We start from the raw sequence: 9,129 nt of genomic DNA, 5'->3' as shown, positions 1-9,129 counted from the left end.
ACATATAACCTTTTTATGTTTAACATATATCATACAAAAAATGTGTAACAACCATAAGTATTCATTTCAATGAATTTTCCACACTGAAAAGACCCTTGTAAGCACCACCAACATCAAGACAGAGAACATTTCTGGTACTCAGAGCGCTCCCCTCCACTCGCTCATCCTTCATTCTATTCACTACATCCTCAAGTGTAAACTGTATCCGTGCTTCTAATACTGTAGATTGCTTTTGACTGTTTTAAACTTTACAAAAATGGAATCATCCAGTATGTATTCTTTTGTCTTACTTCAGTTGTCCAATATTAAGTCTGTGAATACCATCCATACTATTTTATGTAGTTTAGATGTTTCATGCTCATTGGCACATATGTAGTAATTCATTGTATGAATGTACCACAATTTATCCATTCAACTATTGATGATGTGACTAGTTTCCAGTTTGGGGCTATTATGAATAATATTGCTGTGAACATTCTAGTAAGAGTCTTTTGGTAAACTTTTTTTTTTTTTTGAGGCAGGGTATTGCTTTGCCACCCAGGCTGGAGTGCAGTGGCACAATCACAGCTCATTACAACCTTGACTTTCTGTATTCAAGCGATCCTCCCACCTCAGCCTCTGGAGTAGCTGGAACCACAGGGGCATGACATCATGCCTGGCTAATTTTTTTAATGTTTTGTAGATATGGGGCCCTGCTATGTTGCCCAGACTGTTCTCAAGCTCCTGGGCTCAAGCAATCCTCTTGCCTCGGCCTCCCAAAGTGTTGGTATTACAGGTGTGAGCCCCTGAGCCTGGCCTGTATGTATCTTTACTGGGGACATTTTTACTTATACGTTTTTTTTTAAATGACTTTTGGGGTACAAGTAGTTTTTGGTTACAAGGATGAACTGTATACTGGTGAAGTCTGAGATTTTAGTGCACCAATCACCTGAGTAGTGCACGTCGTACCCAATATTTAGCTTTTTTTTTTTTTTTTGTCATTCAAAAACTTTAATGCTCAGTTTTCACAAACATAATCAAGTCTATCAAATTTCCAGATTTACAGCAAAATGTAGGAGCTAAAATTTAAAAAGTATGCATTCTTCATTCTTCAGTTTCTCCTGTACTTTTTTTGGTTTTGGCCTATCCTTCAAAACTGAGCACTGGGTATTTTTAACATAAGCCATTTCATATGTACAGTTTATGTTTCAGGAATAAACAAAATCCATGATTTTTCAGTAACTAATAGTGTATTTATAAAATGAAATGCTCTCTATCAAAATACACTCTTCACTGGGAAAAATAAATAAAATAGACATGGATCTACACAAAGTAAACATTAACTTTGGTAGATTTCAGTGTAGTTCATAACAAGCATATTTGCCCTTATTCCCCTAGAGCTGTTCAACTACCACGAATTTTTAAAATATTTAACTAAGATTTTATTATGTTGATATTTATTTCTCATTCCACGTCATCAGCCAAGCGCTGAGCACTTACAATTCTCTGACTAATCGTTGGGAGCTTAGTCAGAAGCATCTGGAACACTGGTGGTGGAAGAGTTTGCTGTAAGTAACTGCTGTGGCTGTCCACACACAGCAGTTGCATTCGTCGGATGGTGTACTTCCTTCTCATATTCATCTTGAGCTAGTAATTCTTCACCAAGTTGTATTTCTTCAAGGAAGAATTTCTGAACAGCTTCAGCATCTTTAAGGTCAGGTAACCTGGAAAGCCCAGCTGCCTCCTTGGCAAGCTTCTGTTTCTTTCTTTGTTCTCGAAGCCTGTTCTTAAAGTTGGGGTCACTTCGTCTTTTGCGTCGAAGTAGATGCAGTACCCGATAAAAAGGGTCCCACATACACCGGCGGCGATGGCACTGTTCCGACCCACCATCTTTGCAACGCGGAGCGTGAGCGATGGCTGCAGGGACAGCGAAGGAGCAGTGGGCCACAAACCCTCAGAGCGGAGGGCGCAGCTCACACCTGAAGCCCGCGGGCCAGAGACTCGGAAAGCCCAATCCGTAGTAATCCCTCACCCCCTCCCACCCTACCCCTTCTACGTCTCCAAAGTCCATGCCTTTTCATACCCATAGCTTAACTCTTATTTATAAGTAAGAACAAACAGTATTTGATTTTCCTTTCCTGAGTTACTTCACTTAGAATAATGGCCTCAAGCTTTATCCAAATTGCTGCAAAACACATTATTTCATTCTTTTCATGGCTGAGTAGTCTTCTATGGTGTATATACCACATTTTCTTTATCTGCTCATTGGTTGGTTGGCACTTAGGTTGGGTCCATATCTTTGCAATTGTGAATTGTGCTGCAATAAACATATGTATGAAGGTGTTTTTTGATATAATTACTTATTTTCCTTTGGGGAGATACCGAGTAGTGCGATTGCTGGATCAAATGGAGATACCCAGTAGTGTGATTGCTGGCAGATTTAGATTTAGATTTACTTTTATATTTTAGATTTAGAAATCTCCATTCTGTTTTCTGTACAGGTTGTACTAATTTACATTCCCACCAGCAGTGTATAAATGTTCCCTTTTCACCACATTCATGCTATCTGCTGTTTTTTGGCTTTTTCAAAATGACTATTCTGGCTGGGGTGAGGTGGTATCTCACTGTGGTTTTAATTGCATTTTTGTGATGATTAGTGATGTTGAGCATTTTTACACGTGTTTGTTGGCCATTCGTGTGTCTTCTTTTGAGAAATACGTCTTCATATCATTTACCTACTTTTTCATAAAGACCTTTGTTTCTAATTTGTTTGAGTTCCTTGTAATTAGTTCTTTGTTAGATGCATGGTTTGCAAATATTTCTCCCATTCTGTGGGTTGTCTGTTTGCCCTGATGATTATTTTTTCTGCTGTACACAAGCCTTTCAGTTTAATGAGGTCCCATTTATTTACTTTTGTTTGTGTTGCATTTGTTTTGGGGGTCTTAGTCATAAATTCTTTACCTAAGTCAATGTCCAGAAGAGTTTTTCCTGTATTTTCTTCTAGATTTTTTGTGGTTTCAGGTCTTAGATTTAAATCTTCAATCCATATTGAGTTGATTTTTGTGTAAGGTAAAAGATAGGGATCCAGTTTTTTTCTCCCACATGTGGCTATTCAGTTTTCTCAGCAACATTTATTAAATAGGATGTGATTTCCCCAATTTATGTTTTTGTATGCTTTGTTGAAGATCAGTGAGTTGTTAGTTAAAAAGAAAGAATAAAATGTAGGAGTCTTTTGAAGGAATCTTTAGAGTTTTCTGTATATGATCATATCATCATCAAACAGTGATAGTTTGACTTCCCCTTTTCCAATTTAGATGCCATTTATGTCTTCCTCTTGCCTGATTGCTCTGGTTAGGACTTCCAGTACTATGTTGAATAGAAGTGATGAAAGTGGGCATTCTTGTCTTGTTCCAGTTCTCAGGGGGAATGCTTTCAACTTTACCTCATTCTGTATGATGTTGGCTTTGGGTTTGTGATATATGGCTTTTATTGTTTTGAGGTATGTTCCTTCTATGCCTAGTTGGTTGTCAATGTTTTTGTTGTAAGACAATGCTGGATTTTGTCATGACATTGTTTTTGTCATGCTGGGTTTTACTGAATGCTCTTTCTACATCTATTAAGATAATCGTATGGTTTTGTTTTTAATTCTGCTTATGTGATTTATCATATTTATTGACTTGCATTTGTTAAACCATCACTGTATCTCTGGGACAAAACCCATTTGACATAATGTATTATCTTTTTGATTTGCTATTGGATTCTGTTTGCTAGTATTTTGTTGACTTTTGCATCTAGTTCATCAGGAATATTGATCTGTAGTTTTCTACAAGTATTACAGAGATTTCCTGAAGAGGCTCATTCTGAGGCTCACCTTGAAAGATCATCAGGGGTTAATGACAAGTATATTAAACCATTCTTGCAATTATAAAGAAATGTCTGAAATTGTGTAATTTTTTTTTCCAAGATGGAGCCTTGCTTTGTTATTCAGGCTGGAGTGCAGTGGCACTACCTAGGCTCATAGCAACCTCCGCCTTCTCTGGGTTCAAGCAATTTTCCTGCCTCAGCCTCCCAAGTAGCTGGGATTACAGGCACCCATGATGGCACCTGGCTAATTTTTGTATTTTTAGCAGAGATTGAGTTTCATCATGTTGGCCAGGCTGGTCTTGAACTCCTGACCTTGTGATCCACTCGCCTCAGCCTCCCGAAGTTCTGGGATTACAGGCATGAGCCACTGTGCCTGGCTGAAATTGAGTAATTTGTAAGAAAACAAGGTTTTGTTAGCTCATGGTTCTGCAGGTTGTACAGGAAGCATGGTGGCATCTACTTCTTCAGACGCCACAGAAAGTTCCAATCATGGTGGAAGGTGGAAGGTGGAAGGCACATGTACTTTGAAAGCAGGAGCAAGAGTTGGGGGAGGATGCCACAAGATCTGGTCACTTTCAAAGGACCAGATCTCATGTGAACTCAGAACGAGAGCTCACTTATTACTAAGGAGATGGCCCAAGCCTTCATGAGACATCAGCCCCCATGATCCAAACACCTCCCACCAGACTCCTCCTCCAACATTGGGGATTACATTTTAATGAGATTTGGGTGGGGACAAATATACAAACTATATCGATGAGTAAAGAACAAGAGTAAAGAATGGGGAAGGAGTGATGGAGAGAATGATCCAGGTACAGGAAAGCTTTCAGGCATGAATGTTCAGCACCTTTTCAGGGAACAACAAAAAGTTCTGTAATGGTTGGATTAAAGGGTGCATGGGGCTTTAAGGGTGGTGGACAGGAATGATGGACAGTGAGGCTGATGAGATGGGCAGGGTCTCATCAAGAGATACTCTCTAGGCTTAGCAAAGGACCTCTAACTTTATCTGGATACTTTTTTGGGGAGGCAGGATGTGGCATCAAAACCTGTGTGTAGACGACTTGCACTGATCCAAGGGAAGGGCACTGATGCTGAGCTCAAGCATTGCTTTGTTGTTCCCTGATGAGCTCTGTGGGCTTGGGAACAGCCACTTGACCTCTGTGTCTAGTAAAGGAAAGGAGCAGATCCAGGTCCTCTCCAGCTCTATCTATTCTCCTGTGAATTCTGGCATATCCTTTGACTTTTTTTCCTTCCAGAAAAGGTGGCCATTAAGATCCTGGACAAGACTAAGTTAGACCAGAAAACCCAGAGGCTGCTATCCCGTGAAATCTCCAGTATGGAAAAGCTGCACCATCCCAACATCATCCGCCTTTACGAAGTCGTGGAGACCCTATCCAAGCTGCACTTGGTGATGGAGTATGCAGGGGGTGGGGAGCTCTTCGGGAAAATTAGCACTGAGGGGAAGCTCTCTGAACCAGAAAGCAAGCTCATCTTCTCCCAGATTGTGTCTGCCGTGAAGCACATGGTGAGCAGGGGTAACAAGTAAGAACCTTGCTCCCATTCCACCCACACTGGGAGCACAGGGCTTTCGGTTACCAACCACTAGGTGTCCCAGAGGGCTTTTGTCCCGCAAAGCAGATAGTAGTCCCTCTGGAGAGCCAGAAGTCTGGCTGGGATACTCCTTGCCTGTGAAGCAACATCCAGGGATGTCCAGTTACATGGCAACCTCCTAGCTTCTAGCTTCTGCAGACATTGGCGGGAATCACTGGGAGCAGCTGATGAACATCACCCACTCCCTGGCATATCCATTTCTCCAACCTCATCTTCCACTATCTGGATAGCTGGCTCCTCACTGCTTCTTGGCTTTGCTTTCCTACTTTTGTCTAGGATGCCCTCGTATGACATCTCACTCACATTCTAAATCCTATCCATACTTCATGTCCAGCTCGGTTCTCTCTCTCTCTCTCTTTCTTTCTCTGTGTATGTGTGTGTGTTTGTATGTGTGTGAGAGAGAGGAAGAAAGAGAGAGGGGAAGGAGGGAGGGAGGGAGGGAGGGAGGGAGAGACAGGGAGAAATCAGTTACACTGATCTTTTGCCTTCAATAAGACCCCCTAGCTCTTACTACCTCTGTGCCCAGTAGATTAACACTTGGTCATGCCATTCTTTCTTTCTGTCTTTTTCTTTTTTTTTTTTCTTGAGACAGAATCTTGCTCTGTCATCCAGGATGGAGTGCAGTGGTGTGATATTGGCTCACTGCAACATCTACCTCCCTGGTTCAAGTGATTCTCCTGCCTCAGCCTCCCAAGTAGCTGGGATTAAAGGCATGCACCACCACACCTGGCTAATTTCATATTTTTAATGGAGATGGGGTTTCACCATGTTGGCCAGGCTGGTCTTGAACTCCTGATCTCAGGTGATCCACCCGCCTCAGCCTCCTGAAATGCTGCAATTACAGGTGTGAGCCACTGCACCCAGCCAGTTGTCTCATTCTTATTTTAGTTCTTTGTTTATTTCTTCAGATAAATCTGGACTCCTAAATCACACTCCATAGTTCCCCCAAGCACTGGCTGTTTTGCTGCCTCCCTATTTTGGGCCATATTCTTGGGCACACAGGAGGAACTTGACTTGCAGACCTGACCACCAAAACTTTTGGTCAACCACTCTTCTTACTCGGATCCCAGGGTCTGTCAGAAAAAAAACTTAGTTGAATGAGTCTGTCAGAAAAAAGACACTTGTCTGTTAGTTGAGAGGCTGTTTCTAATTCACTTCTCAGCTTTCATGGTTGTGGGAGCAAGAGTTGGGATCGGTGAGCCACAGTAAATCCCATTACATGCCAGACACTGAAAAAGTCAAAGAAAATAGCCCATGATGGGAATATGGCAAAAGAGGGAGATAAGGGAGTCAAAGAATTTGCTACGGAATTTGTGACCAGAGGACTCAACACAGGAGTAGGGAAGGAGAGAAAGAAGAAAAGGAAGTGAGCCAGAGAGAAGAACTTGACTGTAGTGGTAGTGGGTGTTTCAGACCTGTGGTTTATGACCAGTCATCATTTAAGTGGCTCTGGGCTGTGGTGAGCTTTCCCAGGGCCAGAGAATAAGCCAGACCCATACTAAGTAATAAAGCAGATGGGCGAAGAGTCGTCCACATTCTACTTGGAAAATAAGCTGGTGGGAGAACAGAAGAGAATCTAGCAATAGAGGGACAGACATTAGTCTTCAGCAGCTCTATGCCCTGCCATTTCTCCAACTCTCTGGTTTCTGCAGGCAGGAAGTGTGTTTCATAGCCATAGACCCACATCTTATTGAGTTTGTTTATATGCCAAGACAGTGCTGAGCACTGATCTCATCATATATAGTTGGCATCTTGTATAGTTCTCACCATAGCCTTATTTTACTAAGAAGGAAACTGACACAGGACCCAACTGGTATAGTTGAACCTAGAATTGACCAGACTGTCCGGTCCAAAGCCTGGATTCTTACCTAGGAGGGCCGTCAGGAAAGATGACAAACACAAAGCCATTTTCCAAGAGCCCTTGGGACTGAACAGGTGAAGGGTCCTCTGAAGATTGTATGGATTCAGAATGCAAGGATGGAGCATCTGCGCACAATCCACAGTGTGATCTGTGGCTAGATCTTTGCCAAATGCAACCGCCTCCCCTCTGCTGAATTCTATAAAGATAAAGGAGTCCACCCCAAAAAGCATAGCTGGAAAGTCAGGGGAGGGCTCCAGGCCTTCCCAGTCTTGACCCCAATCAAACCATCCATCAGCCAGAAAAACCCATATATTACCTCAACAACTAAGGATTACTGCTTCATCTTATTTCAGAATGTGTAGTTTCACAAGATCTGGGTCTCATTTCTGGTGTTAATTTCTGAGTCCACATGTGTGGAACAGATTCCAACCCTTACCACATAGAATAGGAACTTTGGCCTATTTGGCGAGGTGCGGGCATTACATTGGGCTGAAGGTTATGGCAGGGTTTACCATCATGACTTCAGTTGATCCTCACTGAATTTCTGATGTTCTACCATCATTATCTCACTGTTTCAGAGCAACTGATACATTTTTAATTTGGCAATTTACTGTAAAAATGACTTTTCTCTGTCTTCTTCCACAGCATGAAAACCAAATTATTCATAGAGATCTGAAGGCAGAAAATGTATTCTATACCAGTAATACTTGTGTGAAGGTGGGCGATTTTGGATTCAGCACAGTAAGTAAAAAAGGTGAAATGCTCAACACTTTCTGTGGGTCTCCTCCCTACGCTGCGCCTGAACTCTTCCGGGACGAGCACTACATTGGCGTTTACGTGGATATCTGGGCCTTGGGGGTGCTTTTGTACTTCATGGTGACTGGCACCATGCCATTTCGGGCAGAAACTGTGGCCAAACTAAAAAAGAGCATCCTGGAAGGCGCATACGGTGTACCGCCGCACGTGTCAGAGCCCTGCCACCGACTCATCCGAGGAGTCCTTCAGCAGATCCCCACGGAGAGGTACGGGATTGACTGCATAATGAATGATGAATGGATGCAAGGGGTGCCATACCCTACACCTTTGGAACCTTTCCAACTGGATCCCAAACATTTGTCGGAAACCAGCACTCTCAAGGAAGAAGAAAATGAGGTCAAAAGCACTTTAGAACATTTGGGCATTACAGAAGAGCACATTCGAAATAACCAAGGGAGAGACGCTCGCAGCTCAATCACAGGGGTCTACAGAATCATTTTGCATAGAGTCCAAAGGAAGAAGGCTTTGGAAAGTGTCCCTGTCATGATGCTACCAGACCCTAAAGAAAGAGACCTCAAAAAAGGGTCCCGTGTCTACAGAGGGATAAGACATACATCCAAATTTTGCTCGATTTTATAAATTACACCAGACTACTGGTAATTAACCGAGACCATTGTTGCTGCTTTTAAATTTTTTTCAAGGACAACTTGAGTGGAGACATTTTTGTAACTTTTAAATAAATTTAAATTTGAGATATGCATTTTTTTTTCCTCCAAAAAGTCTATTAGCTCAGATTCTGGCTTGATTTGGGATCTTGTTTTATTATCAAATTTCAGCATTCATTCATTTAATCAAGAAATATTTATCCAGTGCCTTCTGTGTGCCAGGCACTGTTTAAGGTGCTAGGGAAACAGCAAGGCCTGAAATAGGCAAGGTCCCTCCTCTCATATGCAGGACATTCTAGTCCAGGACAAAGGTACTAACAACTACATTTTTTAAAAAAGAAAAAGATCAGTGATAAATGCTATGTATATAATTCAAAAAGGGTGATCTGATAT

At 42.0% G+C, this 9,129-nt stretch overlaps 1 protein-coding gene and 1 pseudogene across 1 annotated transcript in view; one reads left to right on the top strand and one right to left on the bottom strand.

Annotated features, from left to right (window-relative positions):
* The window catches only part of NIM1K (NIM1 serine/threonine protein kinase), a 76,769-nt gene extending 67,919 nt beyond the window's left edge, over positions 1–8,850 (top strand). Inside the window, exons 3-4 of the mRNA XM_032281459.1 lie at positions 5,100–5,368; positions 7,961–8,850. Of these exons, the coding sequence (XP_032137350.1) occupies positions 5,100–5,368; positions 7,961–8,710 (1,019 nt within the window). The 3' untranslated portion in view covers positions 8,711–8,850. The remainder of the gene's footprint in view (positions 1–5,099; positions 5,369–7,960) is intronic.
* On the bottom strand, positions 1,056–1,985 carry LOC116553870 (annotated as a pseudogene).
* Positions 8,851–9,129: the final 279 nt, after the last annotated feature.

This window comes from Sapajus apella, unplaced genomic scaffold (assembly GCF_009761245.1).
Source record: "Sapajus apella isolate SASKATOON/1434 unplaced genomic scaffold, GSC_monkey_1.0 scaffold1, whole genome shotgun sequence".
NCBI classification, from domain to species: domain Eukaryota; kingdom Metazoa; phylum Chordata; class Mammalia; order Primates; family Cebidae; genus Sapajus; species Sapajus apella.
The sequence above is the reverse complement of the archived record's forward strand: the minus strand, read 5'-3'. Positions and strand labels throughout refer to the sequence as shown.